Source organism: Salvia splendens, chromosome 1 (assembly GCF_004379255.2).
Source record: "Salvia splendens isolate huo1 chromosome 1, SspV2, whole genome shotgun sequence".
In the NCBI taxonomy this organism is placed as follows: domain Eukaryota; kingdom Viridiplantae; phylum Streptophyta; class Magnoliopsida; order Lamiales; family Lamiaceae; genus Salvia; species Salvia splendens.
Genome location: NC_056032.1, coordinates 45,064,436 through 45,082,417, shown reverse-complemented (window position 1 = coordinate 45,082,417; position 17,982 = coordinate 45,064,436). Strand labels below are relative to the sequence as shown.

Genomic DNA, 17,982 nt, shown 5'->3' with positions numbered 1-17,982 from the left:
AATCCAAACTTACTTGCTAGGCCCAGCTGCCAGCTGTCAAGTTGGCTCACTGCTCCTGGCGAATTACATTCAAACAAAATGTTAGGTGTAGGGTAATAAGTTAAAACGACGGCGTAATGATGATTTTCCTTTCCTTTATTTTTTTCGAAGAAAATATTATTTAAGCGCATTTATTTACGAAAAGCTTTTCTCTGCAAAAACCCTAATTTATTTCTCTACTTACAATTCCTGGTAAATTCGTTGCCGCCTTGTTTCAGCTCTTGTTATTTTTCCGTTGCCGCTGAAAAATTTCAAAATTTCCTGGTAAGATATTGGTGATTTTTCTCTAATTTTCTTGATTTTTTCTGAAATTTGTCTGATTTTCTAGGTGCTATTTTATTCGTAACATGGTCGAAAATATCGAATTTTGAGGAACTGTTTCTGTTTGCCGAGGTGTAATTTTGATAGTTTTTTGGTATTTTTGCTCGATCCGTTTGTGAGTTTGGTGAATTGTGCTGAATTTCGTAGGTTTTATATCTAAAAAGCTGTTTCCGTTTTTTCTCAACTGTGTTTCTTTTTTCAAATTTCAGTTTCGCGTTTCTAAATTTGACCTTTTTTCCTGTTTTTCCAAACAAATTGCTTTATTGATTTGAAAATTTACTGCGCCTCTGCTTTAATTTCAATTGAATGTAATTGCTGGAAATGGCAATGGTTAGGGTTTCGAGCTTTAATTTAAACCAGTTTCCCTGTACATCTACTTCAGCATCTAATAATGATGATTTGCAATTCTATTCCTCAGTTAATTTTGGAAATTAGGGCTAAAAATGTCTGCATCATTTGAACCGACGCCGCCGGCGATGGCAAATCGGGAGCCGTTCAGCATGAGCTCGCCGCCGTCGATGGCTAATCGGGAGCAATTCAGCATGAGCTCGCCGCCGTCGCTGGTGATGAACCCGGCGACTTCGCAGCCGCAGCTGGACCAGCAAATGCACATGTCCTTTATGAACTCTGACGGCGGCGCATTCAGGCAAGTGGTGGGCTCTTCGCCACCGTCGTTTCAGTCTATTCCCGCTGGCGCCACTTTGATAAGTCTATCCTCCACCGAACAGAAGAGGAAGAGGGGCCGGCCAAGGAAGTACGGTCCCGATGGCAGCATCAGCGCTCCATTGGGTTCGCCTAATGCGGTTATACCGCAGCACGAGCAGCAGCAGCAGCAGAATTTCTTGTCTCCAGCAGTTGCTCCTCAATCTACAGAGGGCGTGCCGCCGGGGATTGACGGGTCGGGCTCGCCCACGGCCAAGAAGTCCAGAGGCAGGCCCCGTGGTTCGAGGAATAAAGTAAAGCAGCACGGCCAAGCTTTAGGTAATTTGGACCTAAGTTTCTGTTATTTATAAATGTTGTTGTGAAAAAGTTATCATCTTTTCAATAAAATATTTATTTTGTATAAAAAAATTCTCAGGTATGACTGTCACCATGTGGGAGCATGTTTTATATATATACTAATTATATTATATGATGGATTCTGATTACATGCTTGGACCACATCATAACTTATTTGTGGCTCTGATATTTATTGTGATGTTTCTATTTTTCTTCTTTCAGTTTATATTTGGTAGAATGCATAGATTATAGTAGTAATCACTCTTGGTTGCTGAATCTAAAACTGCAACCAATATCCAGGTCTAAGATTTTAATTTTAGTGAATTTTACCAGCATGCCCCTGTGTTCCAGCTAGAATTTTTTTTCGATCTTATACTTATTCTATCGTGTCTGTGTAGTATTTTTCTAGCTTTCTGTATTGTTGCCGAATTGTTCTGCACTTTTATTTGTCAGACATGCTTAGTGAAGATCTTATTGTAACAGGGAACATACAATGTAGTTCTACTGTCTTATTGGGGGTGATATTTCCATTTGTTTTCTATTGGAGCATTATTTATTATTTTCCTATCTGAATTGTAGTAGTTCTTATTCATATTGTCATTTTGTTAACTGCTTACTGATATTTCTGCATACAGGTTCAACCGGTATCAGTTTTGTACCACATGTTCTCAATGTAACTGCTGGAGAGGTTAAATATTTTTTTTCTGATTTATTGATTTGTTTTCTTGAGAATCCTTTCCCTCTTTATAGCTTCATTGTTTCCAATCAAAGTTGGTCAATTAAACTAAACTGTTATATCACTTTGCTGGTTGTGTAGCTTGGCAACCTTATACCCATAGCACATTTGGCATCTGTTATCATTTCGGTCAGAGTTGGATCTAGCAATAAAATGTATGCCTGTCAAAATTTCGAATGACGAATGCCATGATGTTTTCGATTGGCAGATGCCATGATGTGCTTTGTGGTTCTGGAAGTCAAGCAGAATGGATTGAAGTATCAATTCAAAATAGTACTGAACTTGAGCATTACTTGTTACAGGACATTGCTTCGAAGATAATGGCCATTTGCCAGAATGGACCCAGGGGAGTTTGTGTTCTCTCTGCCAACGGGACCGTATCTATGGTAGCACTTGTTCAGCAAACATCATCTGGTGGAACTGCCACCTTTGAGGTATTACTTTTTTTCTTTTCCATATTTATGTGATCTGCATTCCATATTGTTCTGGATGTTTCATTTTAAGCATTTCTGTCCTAGAATTTCTATTTCAAATTCAAAATGTATCCACTGCTTCCTAAAGGTATCTTTAATCATGTGAAATGAATGACTTAAATTTCTTCGCATGGATTTACTTTTTAGCCTCTATAATTGGTTTATAAAACACCAACATTATCTGAATGAGTCTCTGATGCTTCATCCGGTTGTGCAAATCTAGATTAGACTCTCACTACTTTTTAGATTTTTTTTAAATAAATGTTCTTATTGAGGCATTATCTAATTTCCTGGTTATAATTTACTTCTTGCACTTATAATCAAATTAGAGGGAAAAGCTGTCCAACTTAGTTCACACTTCATTTAGACGCCATCATAACTGTTCTGCTTGAACTTTTTCCATGGCTGTTGCATTTATATCACTATGTAACTCCTCATCTTGAATAAGCATTTGCTGTTCTGTTCTTGGTTTAATTTTCTTATTCAATCTGCGTAGGGTCGGTTTGAAATTTTATCCCTCTCTGGATCATTCATACTGACTGAAGTTGCCGGTCAGAAAAGCAGAACCGGTGGGTTGAGTGTTACTTTAGCTCATCCTGACGGAAGCATTATGGGTGGCTGTGTCGCCGGTTTACTGGTTGCAGCATCCCCTGCTCAGGTCAATCTACTTACTCGACAAAGTGCGTCCATTATAATTTAAAGAAACCTGCTTCAATTGGTCTCCTTTCTCCAGATTATAGTGGGAAGCTTCATGCCCGACATTCAGAGGCAAGCCCCGACAAACTACATGGAGCCTTCATCAGCTCCAAGACTGAACCAAGGCCAAGTTGGTGCTGGTGGTAGCAGCTCGCCATCACGAGGGACTCCCAGCGAATCCTCAGGTGGGGCGGCAAGTCCTCTGAATTTGAGCTCGGGCGCGTACAACATCACACAGGGCATGTCAGGTATTCCATGGAAATAAGTAGTTGCAAAATGCTTCTGGAGATTATGTGACATTAGATTTGGTGTAATATTATTTTCTGATAGAGACTGAAACATGGGATTCCTTATTTAGTTTTTCGCAATGCATTGCAGTAGAGCAGCTAGGTTCTTACTTCTTACCCAACTGATGATTCTTGATTTTCATTTGTTGTTGTAAAAACGCTTCTTAGTCGGCTCCTAGTTTAATCTTCTTAATTTGCTCACAAATTCGTGCTCGTCTTTCGTCGAAATACACGAACTTTCACGTAGTTTTCGATTTTTCACATGGTTGTCAGTTTCCGGTGTATTGATGTCATCGTAGCTAGTTGAAGTGGCAAAGTAATGTCATCGATGATATTGACATTCTAGTAAATCAGATGGTTTAAGTTGTGTAAATATTTAAGACATCCATCTTAACATTAATGTTGAAGGTAATTGCTTTTGTGATAAAGGAAGTTGGTATATAAGTATATTTAGAAGTGAATTTCCAATTCAAGTGCAGAGCCAAAATTAATTGGTGATGCATTGTCGAGTGTCGACTCTCTTTGAAATTCTCACACTTAATTGTTATCTGGATTTAACCATAGAATAACAATCCATAGTAAATATACATACTTGTGTAATATTATGATTATACATGAATGGGCAATTTGCCAAAAGTAATCATTTATCATCGTAGCTATTTACGCAGTTTTCTCATGTACTCCCCCGTCTCGCACTACTTGCACTTATTTCCTTTCTGGGCGTCCCAAGTTATTTGCATTGTTTCCATTTTTAGTAACAATTTATACCTACAACCGTAATTATTGACTTTGTCTATCACTCATTCCTTAATCTCCGTGCCCAAAAGAAAAGGTGCGAGTAGTGCGGGACGGAGGGAGTAATATGTTACATAAAACTAAAAAACATACACTTTTCCAATCAACTAGTTTTATTCATTGAACATCACAACAACAATAACATCAAAGATAATGAGAAAAGGAAGAAAATAACAACAACAACACTTAGGAAAAAATTTCAATCGATATCAATGGCTTTTGGTTGGGAATGAGGCCATTTTGTTGATACCACACATCCCTTCTGGTTTCCCATTGTTTCTCTTCATCCTTATAAATCCTTTCTCACCCCATTTTCCCCCCCACGAATTCTTCACTATCACATAGTCCAATCCTTTGCTCGTGCCATATCCAACGGCCGCGACTCCGTGATCGAGATCTGTCCCGCAAAGCCCGTCAAACACGCCCTGCAAAAAGTCGAGGCACACCGTTTACTTTGATCGATTGATTACTAAGCATATCAAACTTTTTTTTTCTCATAATGACGACTTATACAGTTGATAATCAATACTTACCCCGTGGTAGAACTGAAAATCTCTCCCAGAAGCATCGATGGCCACGCTCAGGGGTTGGTTTGCAAGAGCTTTCAAGAAGCTATTTTCGTCGTTTCTTGGCACATCATGGTAGCCATCGATCACCACAACTTCCGCCTCATCCTACATTGAAATGTAACTTGCTAGCTTAGGAATGGGTCCAAAATAACATTCCAACTGTCGATAAATAGGTCAAAACTTACTCTGCTTTCTTGGCAAGTGCCTTCCTCCATGAGATAAGGGTAGTCGTCTTCCTTATGGAGGCCGTTGTTGGAGACAATGAAGGCGAACGCGTAGTCCATTAGGCCTCCGTTGCAACCATTGTTGTAGGCCGTGTCACAGTCGATGAGCTCTTGCTCGGACAACTCGGTTAAGTTTCCCGTCACAATTTGGTTGATCCCTTCTACTGCAGCCACAGTCGAAAACGCCCAACAACTTCCTGCATTGCATTATGATTGAGTATTTGAATTATTACGAAATAAATCAAATTTAAATTATCACACAAAGTAATAAAAAAATGTTATGAACGTACCACATTGACCCTGGTTCTTGACCCGTGTGACGGCTCCTTTCTTCCTCCAATCCACGGATTTAGGTAAATCCACGAAATCCCTATACTTGAAATTCTCAAGAGACGCATCTCTCTTGGGAATTTGGTCGGATTTGAGACCTAAAAACATTTTCTTGAACTCATCATGGCTCAAATCCGAAAACTCGTTCAACCCTAGCCAATAGTTGCTAACAACCTTATTCCTCTCATCAATGTGGTGCAAATTATCCTTAAATATCTCGAACCTATGCAACTTCTCTTCTATGGTTTTGTAAATCTTGCCATGCTTATCGAGCCAAGATTCGAAAAGATTGATGAGCTTGTCGATGCACGTGAGATCTTCAGGCTCATAGCCCACGATCGAGAGCTCACGTGCACAGGCTGTGGTGCCGGCATAGAATAGCACGAAAGCGGCTAGAATAAATAGCTTGGAACTTAGAGAAATAGCCATGGTTGTTGCTAGAATTGGAATGAGAAGATGATGAAAAACAATGGAGATTCTTGAGAAATTTATACATGTAAAATAATTATATTTTATTACATATTGCTTTTGATTAAAAAAAAATGTTGGCTGACTATACCGAGACTTTAAGGTTAATTCTATATGAACAGGCTTTCAATCAAAGCATTGGTGAAATTCTATGTTTTGATCAATAATCATCTGATGAAACACATGATGCTATTATTTGGTAAGCAAAGATAATTTTAGGTATTTAAAGATTTCGTCACGGTTGGACGGAATCTTCCCCTCGGAGAAACAACGTGACGAGAGGGAAGACAAGTGAAAAAGGTGCAATTTAGGTACTGCACAACGTAGTTGAGTCATTTTAATAATAAAATCAATATATGCAAACCATTTTATTTTATTCTCTATCAGATTTAATTTTATCTCTAGTTTTTTATTCTATTTCTTTACTTTTTTCTTCAATGATCTATTTTGTTTTGTCTCTTATTTATTCTTAGTTTATTTATTTTTGTCTCCACTTAGTTCACTAAACACTCATCCATTAATCCTCTTACAAAATATTATCTGAATTATGATGGAACAAGGAAAATATATCATTATTACTCTAAAAGAAATATTACTCTGTATATTAGTAGTATAATAAAACATCATACATCAATAATATATACAAAAAAAAATAATACATAAATATAAATTAATCATACATCAATAAGTTTTTTATCAATCACTTCATTTTCCTTTCAATAGCATCAGCTTCTATTTGTGAAATATGGCTTCCGCCACCATCGCCGGTAGCGGTGGCGCCATCTTCTTGGTGGGAGAGTTGGCCTTGGGCCACCGCGGCGGCAGCGGTGTAACCTAACATCATTTTGTAGTTCTCCAAATCTGTACACTTGAGGTGTGGGCTGCTTTCTAATGGCAAATCCTTCATTTCGATCACTCTTTCATGCTCGTGTTCGTGTTCCTGTTCGTGATTTTCTCTCCTCAGCTGAACTTGTCCTTCCATTTTCTTGACTTTGAAATTTAATTTGAGGTATTATATTTGGGTAAAATTAATGAAGTTTGGAGATTATATATTTACAAGTTGGCCGCATTTATAGATCCTATAAATCCGTGTGTTTCTACCTTTAGAATCGGAAAGTACTCCATATAATTATAAATAGGATTTCATTCATTTGGAGATAAAAGTATATGAATTATGAGCAAAATATCATAATTTTTCTAGTAATAATAATCTGACAAGGCTCAATCATTCGAGGAAAAATTTAGAGGTCTGGATATATTGTCACGTGATGTATCTAGCCAATTACGATTAAAGTTCCTATATCTAATGCTCCTCTTTTCCTACTAAAATTCACAATCCTTGTATCATTATTGATTTTGCCAGAAGTAGATAGCAAAATAAAACTAACAAAGAAATGAAATACAATAAATTCTGTCTATTCTTTCCACTTAAATTCTGTCATCTAGTAAATTCCGAAGCATGTGAGAAACACAACATGTCAACGTTGAACCCTTATCCTTCACACAAACAACCAAAGCCAATTTCTGGCTCACAAACAACCATCAACTTATCATCACACCTCCACACATCTTTTCCAACCCAAAAACAAAATACAAAGCCATAAATTCTCACAAACAAACCAACCATTTTCCTTTTAGAAAAAGAAGAAGAACAAGAAATCTCAGATCGAATCATGGCAGCAAACTATCCAACTTCGAGAAAGTCCAACACTCAGATCCTCCAGGAACTGGAGGACCTGAGCGACTCCCTATACCAATCCCACATGTCATCCACTACAACACGGAGAACCGCCTCCCTAGTCCTCCCCCGGGAGTCCGTCGTCCCTCCAATCTCGTCTGGCGAGACTGGACCGGACAAAGAAGACCTCAACCCTAAACCCCGGTCGAGGCGGATGTCCCTGTCCCCATGGCGGTCTAGGTCAAAGATGGACACGGAGGACATCCACCCCAAAGACCCCATCAAGTCCCAAAAGAGCCTATTTAGCGACGAAACTCCCACTGCAATTGCTGCCACTACTCCCGAGAAAAAAGGCATTTGGAAGTGGAAGCCTATAAGAGCACTAACTCACATAGGCATGCAAAAGCTGAGCTGCCTATTCTCCGTTGAGGTCGTGGCGGCCCAGGGCCTCCCGACCTCGATGAACGGGCTCCGCCTCTGTGTCTGCGTCCGGAAAAAGGACACCAGAGACGGCGGGGTCCAGACCATGCCCTCCAGAGTCTCCCAGGGCGCCGCAGATTTCGAGGAGACCCTCTTCATCCGGAGCCACGTCTACTACACCCCGGCGGCTGGAAGGGGGACCCACATGAAGTTCGAGCCGCGGCCGTTCTTAATCTACGTGGCCGCGTTCGACGCCGGCGAGCTGGACTTTGGCAGGAAAACAGTTGACCTGAGTGGCTTGATTCAAGAGTCCATTGAAAAAAGCTTGGAAGGAACGAGAATCAGGCAATGGGACACCAACTTTAGCCTTTCTGGAAAGGCTAAAGGTGGTGAGCTAGTTTTGAAACTAGGCTTCCAAATCATGGAAAAAGATGGAGGCGTTGGGATTTACTCCCAGGCAGAAGGCCAGAAGTCCGGGAATGCCCAGACCCACTCGCCTTCTTTTGCCCGGAAGCAGTCCAAGTCATCCTTCAGCGTGCCTAGCCCAAGGATGACTAGTCGAGGACTCTCCCAATTAGGAGCCGGCTCGGAAGATCTCCCTATGGACGACCTGAATCTTGACGAGCCGGCTCCTCAAGCCACGCCCCTGCCTTTGCCTCCAGTCCAACTGGAGGCAAAGACAGAGGCAGCTAAAACAGACAACAACAATGACAACAAAGATATCGAAATCATTGATTTTGAGGTGGAGGATAAGGGAGTTGAGATCCAAGATGAGGAAGAACAGAGTGAGGAGAGCTCAGACAAAAGATCAGTTTCAAGTGAGGTTGTTAAGGAAGTTGTTGTCCAAGATCAATCCCATCTCACAAGATTGAATGAGCTTGACTCCATAGCTCAGCAAATCAAGGCGCTTGAATCATTGATGGGAGATGAGAAAGCACTCAAATTGGATGAGGAGACAGGATCACAAGCACTAGATGCAGATGAGGATAAAGTGACTAGAGAGTTTCTCTCAATGCTTGAAGGTGGTGGTGATGACAACGACGACGACGACAACGAGTCCAAATACGAGGATGCTCGGATGCAGGCTCTGCAGTTGGAAGACGCGTACGAGGACGAGGAGGGAAAAAAGGCAGAGGTTTTCTTGCCGGATTTAGGCAAGGGGCTCGGCTGCGTCGTGCAGACGAGAAACGGGGGGTATCTCGCGTCTGCGAATCCGTTTAACGTGGTTTTCGGGAGGAAGGAGACGCCGAAGCTAGCAATGCAGGTGTCTAAGCCAATGGTGATTCAGTCAGAGAAGGGAGGGTTTGAGGTGTTTCAGAAAATGGGTGCATTAGGCCTTGAGGGGCTGTCGAGTAGGCTGCTGTCGTCGATGGCGTTGGACGAGCTGTGTGGGAAGACGGCCGAGCAGGTGGCGTTTGAGGGGATCGCGAGTGCGATCATACAGGGGAGGAGCAAGGAGGGCGCCTCCTCCAGCGCTGCGCGGACCATTGCGGCCGTGAAGTCCATGGCCGCGATGATGAGCAGCGGGAGGAGGGAGAGGGTGTCGAGCGGTATTTGGAATGTGAGCGAGGAAGGGGTGACGGTCGATTATCTTCTCGGGTTTTGTTTGCAGAAGATCGAGGATATGGCCGTGGACGCGCTTAAAATCCAAGCGGAAGTCGTTAAGGACGAGGCGCCTTTTGAGGTTTCGCCTCTTAGTGATGGTGGTGGTGTGGGTGTTTTTGATTCGGCCGTCGCGGTGGAGGAGTGGATTGGGGGAGGTATGGAGGCGGAGGCGATCACGGTGGTGGTTTTGGTTCAGCTCCGCGACCCCATCAGGCAGTTTGAGGGGGTCGGGGGGCCTATGGTGGTGTTGGTGCACGCTGAGGCGTGCACCAACGACACCAGCGAGGATGGGGAGAGGAGGTATAAGGTGTCGAGTTTGCAAGTTGGGGGGATGAAGGTGAGGAGCGGAGGGGCGAGGGTGGGGTGGGATACGGAGAAGCAGAGGCTCACGGCGTTGCAGTGGCTCGTGGCGTATGGGATGGGGAAGGCCGGGAAGAAGGGGAGACGAGGGGGTGCCAAGGGGCCGGACGCGCTGTGGAGCGTCTCGTCGCGGATCATGGCTGATATGTGGCTCAAGCCTATTAGGAATCCTGATGTGAAGTTCAACACAAAGTGAGGGATGTGAGTTTGTTGATTTTGTTTGTGTTAGGTTGGATTTCAATTTACATAGTATTTGGTCATATAGCTTTTTTTTTTATTTTGGAAATTTGGAATAATTTGCTTCTGTATACAAGAAGGATTGCTGGTTCTGTTTTTATAGTATAGTTTTCTGCTGAAATTTATGTTGTGAAAATTTGTTATAAGTTGCATTTCTATAGGAAGATAATTTTGCCACTACTATGTTTTTTTTGTTTTAGGTTTTTGAAAGTGGATAAGATTGCTAATGTTATGTTTTTTGCTCAATAACTTTATCACAATTTCATGCAAACTTTGAATTCTGCTGCACATTTTGCTGATGCATTGTGGATGAATGATTTCCAATATATTAGCATTTTATAGAGAATATATAGTGTAATTATATTGGAAAGGCATTAAAAGTATGATAATGCAACAAGATATTAGTTTGATATTGTGCATTATATAGACTATTGTATTGTTGTCGTGTTTCGATCTCGTATTTTGTTTCAATTGATGTGACTTAAATATCTAATACTATAAGTCATTTCTCCTATCACTAATTAATTTTAGAGGATGGAACCTTTTTGAACGACGAGAATATCACTGTGGTTTTATCGATCCCTCGTTCTCGTTTCAGTTACTCAATAAAACATTTAAAATTGTTCTAATGAATACATATCTCCCTTAGACTTACAAATTAACGCAATTTATTTATTAAATTTAATGAATGTTAATTCTATTATAAGCAAAATGGAATCTACTCCATTCAAACAATATTGTCGTTGTAGAGGCTTTTATCAGGCCCAATTGTTATATTTTTATGAGATTAGGCCCATGGGCTTGCATAGTGACAACAAAACTCCATTAATCTTGATTAACATAGTACTATTTGTCTTATAACTACTAGAAATTAATAAAATACACAGTACATTTTAATACAGCAATATGCCATTTTAATAATGAAATAAATAAAAATATGTATTTAGACTGTCAAAGTTGTCAAATTAGTAGTGGACTAAAATGCAAGCTTGAAGACTTATCTAAAAAAACAAACTTTTACCATGTGACAATGACTGGTTTTTTAATGCAAACGATATCCATTTTATATTTTATTAAGTATTTTATCTATACATTACTTTAAATTATACTCCAATGTATTCTCCTATAATATAGTACATGTCACTACCAACTTAAATAATTTGTATATTCGACTTTAGAAAAAGACTGAATTGTTTATGTGTACACTCGATTTGAAGTGGCAATGAAGCATATTCTTTCTTACTGGATAGTATTTTTTAAAACAGTATATAATAATTAGATATTGAAATTTGAAATTTAAATTTGAAATTTAAAATGTCATAACTTTTAGTGGACCGTAATAGATCGGACAAAGAAGTCAAAGCGGCAAAATTAAAAAATAATAAAACTTAGTACAATTTACAATAGTATATTGATATTTAATTAATAGTATATCGACAAATATCGTCGAGTGCATTAATATTCTCTTTGTGCTCATCAACAAAATATTGAAAACATTCGAAGATTGGTGTGAAAAAGTGACCAATTTCATATAAATGATGTTAAACTCTATTAATTTCATTTAATTTAACCCTATATTTCGTACAAGTAGAATTATTCAAGCTACTTATGATTAGTGGTGTTGATTAAATCACACCATCGTAGTTGAATAATTATATATCAAGATAATTATGACTGAACTGATATTTTTATATCAGTATTGCATAAGGATGTCTCCTAACAGAAATCCACTATTTTCCACTTTATATACAATAATAGTTTTTCCTTTCCGTATATTTGATTGATGGATATAAATAATAATTACTATTTGCCTGTTATAATTTTACAATAATATTTTTTATTATGTGCCAGACTGCCACTGATTAATTTTTCTCCATGAGTTTATATTATTTCATACCCAATCAACATTTCTACAGATTGTATAAACTTGTTTTTGCCTATATTCAGTTATTGCATATTAAGCAAAATACTTATAAAATAAAATATTTTAAGTCGAACTTATCAATAAATGATGGAAGTCTTTAAAGTAAAATTTGGTCATTTATATGTTTATGCAGAAAAGATTATGAAGAAAAAGAAACATTGTCCCTATCCCCTAATTAAATCAAATATCACAATAATAGAAAAAATCAATCATAAGATAAGGCACAAGATCTCACATAACAATCGGGAAACAATAAAAGAAAAAAAATGGTCAAATTATTAAACAAAATCACTAAATTTGGTCAATTTTTTTTCAATCTTAGAATTTTTAAAAATGAATGATTATATCAAACTTACTACTTCTAAAAATACTACCGTATAATAATATTAACAAATTTTTAAATTTTCTCATAATCTTAGATTATAGGCAAATCAGTATAATGCTGTAGACGACAAATATAATGTAAACAAAATGTTCTACCACTTCGTGTAAAACACATATCCAATCGCGCATTTAATTACTTACGGTATATGCATCACATCAATAAATTCGGACAAGCATGATGTAATTTTCGACACTTTACAGTAAAAAAAATATCAAAACTATAATATTAGATCATTTTTTAAATTGATCAAATTTGGTGTTTTTTTCCAAACAATTTACCCAAAAATGAAGTGGAAATGAAAGAGACTAGTTTCTACATTTATCCAGAAACGACTTAAAAAACAGAGATAATAAAATACAGTAAACAAAAAGGAATAATCATCAGTCACAATACTACTCGTGATTGCTTAATATTGAAAATTGATGGATCCAAGAATTCACAGTATCTAATGTTTTCTGTGTCATATTCTTCATCAATCCTCTCTCTCTAGGTTCTGCTGTCTAAAAAAGATCCAATTTTTCCTTCCCAAGATTCGGTTTTTTTCCAAGATTCCGAATTTGAGCTCATGGGCTTTCTTGAATTCGCGTGTTAAGGTTTTGGGCTCTGTAGTTTTGAGGAATCCTTTCATAAAGGAGCAGTCTTTAATCGAATGATTGTCTTTTCACATGGATGCTGATGGAGTTTACCTCGTTTCTGCCTTTCAGTTTAGTCTCACTTTTACATTAAAAGATGCTTTTTTGAGACATTAGGTTGTCAAATTCCGCCCACAAATTTCATCCCATGTTTGCTGATATTTCAGATTCTCACATAGCTGTACGCGAACGGTTGTCTCTCACTATCTAGGTTCTCTCTCTATTTAAAGCTAGTGAGGTAGTAAATATATACGTACTATTTCACACTTTGCTAGTAGGCGTAGTGAGTTGAGCAGCTTACTTCAATTTTGCCCCTTTTAGCTTTTCTCAGTAGGTAATACCATCTCTCTCTCTCTGCCCTTTTTCTTGATGTTGATGGCTGATTTTTGAATCTGATTTTTGAGCCTAGGTTTATGAGGATCTGTGTTTTGCTTTCTTCTTTCTTGAATTGATACTGTTTTATTGATCTTGGTGTTTTGTTTGGACAGAGATTTGAGGATTGGAGTTTGTCGATTTCGATTTTGAGAAGATGAACGGAGCTGCATTGGTGGCTATTGCTGCCACAATTGGCAACTTCTTGCAGGGATGGGATAATGCAACCATTGCTGGTTATTTCTCAACTTTGATTTTGTTTTAGTAGTTTTTTTTAATGAGAGATTGATTGATTTACATATGTTTGAAGTGTTGTAGAGAGTTATATTGTGGGTATTCAAGCTCTGTGTTGTTGATTCATATTGTTTTGTGCCTAATCTTGAAAATAAATCATGCTTGTATTGCTGATTCTTGGCATCAATTTTGCTCTTAGAGCTATTAGCATTTTGTTCAAGTATTCATTTTTATGCTTATCTGGTTAATCCTTGTGTAATTAGGTGCTGTTGTTTACATTAAAAAAGAGCTTGAGTTGTCGGCCGCCATTGAAGGGCTTATCGTGGCAATGTCCCTCATCGGTGCCACGCTCATCACTACTTGCTCGGGGACGATTTCAGACTGGGTTGGTCGACGTCCTATGCTTATTTGTTCGTCCATGTTCTATTTCCTAAGTGGGATTATAATGCTGTGGTCGCCTAACGTCTATGTCCTGCTCCTAGCAAGGCTGTTGAATGGGTTTGGTATTGGACTTGCCGTTACTCTCGTCCCCCTTTATATATCCGAGACTGCACCCTCTGAGATACGAGGCCTGCTGAATACGCTCCCCCAGTTTACGGGTTCAGGTGGGATGTTTCTGGCATATTGTATGATTTTTGGGATGTCGTTGCTGGCCTCGCCTAGCTGGCGATTGATGCTGGGAGTTCTTTCTGTCCCGGCTCTTGTGTATTTTGCTTTGACTGTATTCTATTTGCCTGAATCTCCTCGATGGCTCGTGAGTAAAGGGAAGATGCTCGAGGCCAAACGAGTGCTGCAGAGACTACGTGGCAGGGAGGACGTCTCTGGTATGTTTGCTCAATTTAGAAACTTTTAAATGTCACTTTGTGTATCAAATGGCATGACTTAAGGCTTCTTATCACGCAGTTTTAACTTGTGGTGTAGCTGATCTTGCTTGATAGCAATTGTTTAATTACTCGTCTTATCGACGTGATGCCTGATTTTGCGATTTGGACACGACAACCTTCTTACCTTCTTATACATTTGATCTTGTTTGTGCTGAGTTGTCTATGGTTGTTGGCAATTTTTCCTCTCGCCCTCGTGGAATTCATGTCGAAAATCACGTGCTCGATGTTTCTAATTAGTATGTTAGTCTAGCAAGTGTTACAACGAGCTAAAAATCTATAGGACTTCGGTTATCATTGTCGAAATAGCATTTTATTTCTTACTTTCTGCAATGTCTGGTTTGGCATCGATTGAAAAATTTCGAAGGTCATATGAAATATCTAATGCTAGAATGTTGTTACGATGGGTGGGCGTAGTTGTACGGATATGAAATATAGCGTTGCTGAAATACGTTTTGAACGAGAGGTGTAAATTAGACTAACCGTGCTCCTTTCATCCTCAGGTGAAATGGCTTTATTGGTCGAAGGCCTCGCTGTCGGTGGTGATGCGTCGATAGAAGAGTACATCATCGGTCCAGTAGATGAGTTAGACGAAGACCAGGAGCCGACCGCAGACAGAGGCGCAATCAAACTGTACGGACCCGAGGAGGGGCTCTCGTGGATTGCGAAGCCCGTCACCGGGCAGAGCCGTCTCAGCATCGTCTCTCGCCAAGGAAGCTTGGTAACTCCGAGCGTGCCTCTTATGGATCCTCTAGTGACGCTCTTCGGCAGCGTCCACGAGAAGCTTCCAGAAACAGGGAGCATGCGAAGCATGCTGTTCCCCAACTTCGGCAGCATGTTCAGCACCGCCGAGCCTAATATGAAGAACGACGAAGAGTGGGACGAAGAGAGCTTGCAAAGAGAAGAAGGCGAGGGCTACAGATCGGATGATGTAGAGTCCGACGATAACTTGCATAGTCCGCTGATTTCGCGCCAAACGACGAGTCTAGAGAAGGACGGAATGGGGCCTCAATCCCACGGCAGCGTCCTGGCTATGCAGGGGAACGCTGGAGATGCGAGTAGCATGGGCATCGGCGGTGGCTGGCAGTTGGCGTGGAAATGGTCCGAACGAGAGACGAAAGAGGGAGGTTTTAAGAGGATATATTTGCACCAGGAGGGTGGTGTCCCTGGCTCGAGACGAGGCTCTCTCGTTTCAATCCCCGGAGATCACGCTGCTAATGTAGACGGAGACTATATCCAGGCGGCGGCTTTAGTGAGCCAACCCGCCCTTTTCTCGAAAGATCTTATGAATCAGCGCCCAGCCGGACCTGCAATGGCGCACCCTTCGCAATCTGCTGGAGAAGTCTCGATTTTGGCGGCCCTTCTCGAGCCAGGGGTGAAACGGGCTTTGATTGTCGGGATCGGGATCCAAATACTGCAGCAGGTACGAATACTTAAAACTAACCTCGTCTTTTAAACGAACGCCTCTCGTGTTCACTAGCTGATGAATCCCTTCTTCGGTGCAGTTTTCCGGTATCAACGGCGTTCTCTACTACACACCTCAAATCCTTCAGCAGGCGGGCGTGGACGTTCTTCTCTCGAACCTCGGCCTCGGCTCCAACTCTGCGTCTTTCCTCATCAGCGCCGTCACAAATCTCTTGATGCTTCCGAGCATCGCCGTTGCTATGAGGTTCATGGATGTGGCTGGTCGAAGGTATGATTTTCGTGTCCGAATTTTATATATTCATCAAACGCGTAGTGTAGTCGAAGCTAAGCCGGCTTCGGTTGCTATTTTGTAGGTCACTGCTGCTGACAACAATACCAGTTCTAGTGATATCCCTCGTCGCTCTCGTTATCGGGAACCTCTTCGATTTCGGAGAGGTCGTCCACGCTGTCGTCTCGACAGTCTGCGTCGTTATCTACTTCTGCACGTTCGTGATGGGGTACGGGCCGATCCCGAACATCTTATGCTCGGAGATCTTCCCGACCAGGGTGCGCGGAATCTGCATTGCCATCTGCGCGTTGGTCTTCTGGATATGCGACGTGATCGTCACGTACACGCTCCCGGTGATGCTGACCTCGATCGGTTTAGCTGGCGTGTTCGGGATCTATGCTGTCGTCTGCGTCGTCTCGTGGATATTCATATTCTTGAGGGTTCCGGAGACGAAGGGGATGCCGTTGGAGGTCATCACGGAGTTCTTCGCCGTCGGGGCCAAGCAAGGGGCGGCCAAGACCGACTAGACCGAGGGAAGGAGCTCGAACCGTCGGCTGTGCTGACGTGGATGGTGGTGCCATCCCAACCAGTTTTGTGCAGTGTGTAGCATTGCACTTTGTGTTTTACATAATTACAGTTTTTTTAAGCATTGTGTGTTACAATGAGATGTCCAAGATTTTAATTTTATTTTAATGCTATTTTTACATTAAATTTTAGTACATGTTACATGAGATATATGCCATACATGTAAAATTTTTTAATTTAAATAACATATAGAATTTGTGTAAAAATAGGATTCTCATAATAGGAGTACAATTTTGGGCTAAATTTCTGAAATTGAGCTCTTTAAAATCAAATTTTGCTCAAATTCGAGCCCTTTAAAATGGTTCATTTTTGAAAGCCTATCTCTTCATCAGCCATTCAGATTTCGGTATAAGTCTCAAAATTATTTTTTTTGAAAAAAACTACTACAATTTAAATTTATATATCGTGAGGTTTTATCAAATGAAAATTAATAAATTCTAGAATTGGATTCAAATTTATGTGGACTTAAAAAATATTTGTAAGCTCCAAAACTAATAACAATATTTCAAGTAACTCAGAGCTCCAAGTATACCAAACTAGTTCTGTTTTTTAAAATTGAAGAATCAATACTTCTCGTTTCCACAATAATTGGCTTAATTTCTTCTTTTATATATTTAAAACAATAAACGGTTTAATTTGTTTAATTTTATAATCCTAATATACATATTCTTTAAGGGAGAGCCAATCATTAATTTTTTTAATTATGTTTTGCAAATTTCAGTTAATACTTTGAACACCATCTAGAATACAAGGAAAAAACATGTTTTCTCAAAACTACCAAAAATAGACACTTTTTTCCAATGTAACGTTTAACTAAAACAAATACATGTAGGAAGCAAAAAATCACATATTATGCCTGATTTATCAAAAAATATGAGGTAGGAGCATGTTCTTTGCATGAGGTTGAAGACAGAGGATATACTTTGCTAACCGTAGTGATCATGATAACACGTGTCTTGCTCTAGCTGACATTATTAGATCGATTGATTATTTCTCTGACTACATGTACATTTAATGTGTCGGGTGGGTGAGGAGGGCC

General features: G+C 39.9%; 4 protein-coding genes across 4 annotated transcripts; 3 read left to right on the top strand and 1 right to left on the bottom strand.

Annotated features, from left to right (window-relative positions):
* Nucleotides 1-164: 164 nt before the first annotated feature.
* Nucleotides 165-3,756, top strand: LOC121755247 (AT-hook motif nuclear-localized protein 10-like). The gene is made up of 6 exons (XM_042150527.1): nucleotides 165-303; nucleotides 779-1,341; nucleotides 1,995-2,047; nucleotides 2,398-2,529; nucleotides 3,065-3,226; nucleotides 3,302-3,756. Exons 2-6 carry the CDS (start codon nucleotides 804-806, stop codon nucleotides 3,527-3,529), a joined length of 1,113 nt encoding a protein of 370 aa, XP_042006461.1. The 5' UTR covers nucleotides 165-303; nucleotides 779-803; the 3' UTR covers nucleotides 3,530-3,756.
* Nucleotides 3,757-4,441: 685 nt separating this feature from the next.
* Nucleotides 4,442-5,911, bottom strand: LOC121801777 (cysteine protease XCP1-like). The gene is made up of 4 exons (XM_042201200.1): nucleotides 5,430-5,911; nucleotides 5,101-5,336; nucleotides 4,880-5,020; nucleotides 4,442-4,771 (listed from the first exon to the last, which is right to left on the bottom strand). The coding sequence occupies exons 1-4, from the start codon at nucleotides 5,896-5,898 to the stop codon at nucleotides 4,556-4,558; spliced, it is 1,062 nt and encodes a 353-aa protein (XP_042057134.1). The 5' UTR covers nucleotides 5,899-5,911; the 3' UTR covers nucleotides 4,442-4,555.
* Nucleotides 5,912-7,501: 1,590 nt separating this feature from the next.
* On the top strand, nucleotides 7,502-10,417 carry LOC121755238 (protein PLASTID MOVEMENT IMPAIRED 1-like). Its single transcript, XM_042150518.1, has one exon. The coding sequence runs from the start codon at nucleotides 7,611-7,613 to the stop codon at nucleotides 10,194-10,196; it is 2,586 nt and encodes an 861-aa protein (XP_042006452.1). The 5' UTR covers nucleotides 7,502-7,610; the 3' UTR covers nucleotides 10,197-10,417.
* A 2,507-nt stretch (nucleotides 10,418-12,924) lies between these two features.
* On the top strand, nucleotides 12,925-17,074 carry LOC121755228 (monosaccharide-sensing protein 2-like). Its single transcript, XM_042150511.1, has 7 exons — nucleotides 12,925-13,249; nucleotides 13,346-13,512; nucleotides 13,667-13,786; nucleotides 14,048-14,608; nucleotides 15,169-16,088; nucleotides 16,171-16,358; nucleotides 16,444-17,074. The coding sequence occupies exons 3-7, from the start codon at nucleotides 13,708-13,710 to the stop codon at nucleotides 16,883-16,885; spliced, it is 2,190 nt and encodes a 729-aa protein (XP_042006445.1). The 5' UTR covers nucleotides 12,925-13,249; nucleotides 13,346-13,512; nucleotides 13,667-13,707; the 3' UTR covers nucleotides 16,886-17,074.
* Nucleotides 17,075-17,982: the final 908 nt, after the last annotated feature.

What these genes read in the sequence shown, in the direction of transcription:
- LOC121755247 (XM_042150527.1), top strand. Translation starts at nt 804, where the DNA reads ATGTCTGCATCATTTGAACCGACGCCGCCGGCGATGGCAAATCGGGAG. An exon ending in GTGGAACTGCCACCTTTGAG is followed by an intron (nt 2,530 to 3,064) that starts GTATTACTTTTT and finishes CAATCTGCGTAG; the next exon opens with GGTCGGTTTGAAATTTTATC. An exon ending in TTGCAGCATCCCCTGCTCAG is followed by an intron (nt 3,227 to 3,301) that starts GTCAATCTACTT and finishes TCCTTTCTCCAG; the next exon opens with ATTATAGTGGGAAGCTTCAT.
- LOC121801777 (XM_042201200.1), bottom strand. Translation starts at nt 5,898, where the DNA reads ATGGCTATTTCTCTAAGTTCCAAGCTATTTATTCTAGCCGCTTTCGTG. An exon ending in CAAGAACCAGGGTCAATGTG is followed by an intron (nt 5,337 to 5,429) that starts GTACGTTCATAA and finishes AATGCAATGCAG; the next exon opens with GAAGTTGTTGGGCGTTTTCG. An exon ending in ATTTTCAGTTCTACCACGGG is followed by an intron (nt 4,772 to 4,879) that starts GTAAGTATTGAT and finishes GACTTTTTGCAG; the next exon opens with GGCGTGTTTGACGGGCTTTG.
- LOC121755238 (XM_042150518.1), top strand. Translation starts at nt 7,611, where the DNA reads ATGGCAGCAAACTATCCAACTTCGAGAAAGTCCAACACTCAGATCCTC.
- LOC121755228 (XM_042150511.1), top strand. Translation starts at nt 13,708, where the DNA reads ATGAACGGAGCTGCATTGGTGGCTATTGCTGCCACAATTGGCAACTTC. An exon ending in TGGCAGGGAGGACGTCTCTG is followed by an intron (nt 14,609 to 15,168) that starts GTATGTTTGCTC and finishes TTTCATCCTCAG; the next exon opens with GTGAAATGGCTTTATTGGTC. An exon ending in GGATCCAAATACTGCAGCAG is followed by an intron (nt 16,089 to 16,170) that starts GTACGAATACTT and finishes TCTTCGGTGCAG; the next exon opens with TTTTCCGGTATCAACGGCGT.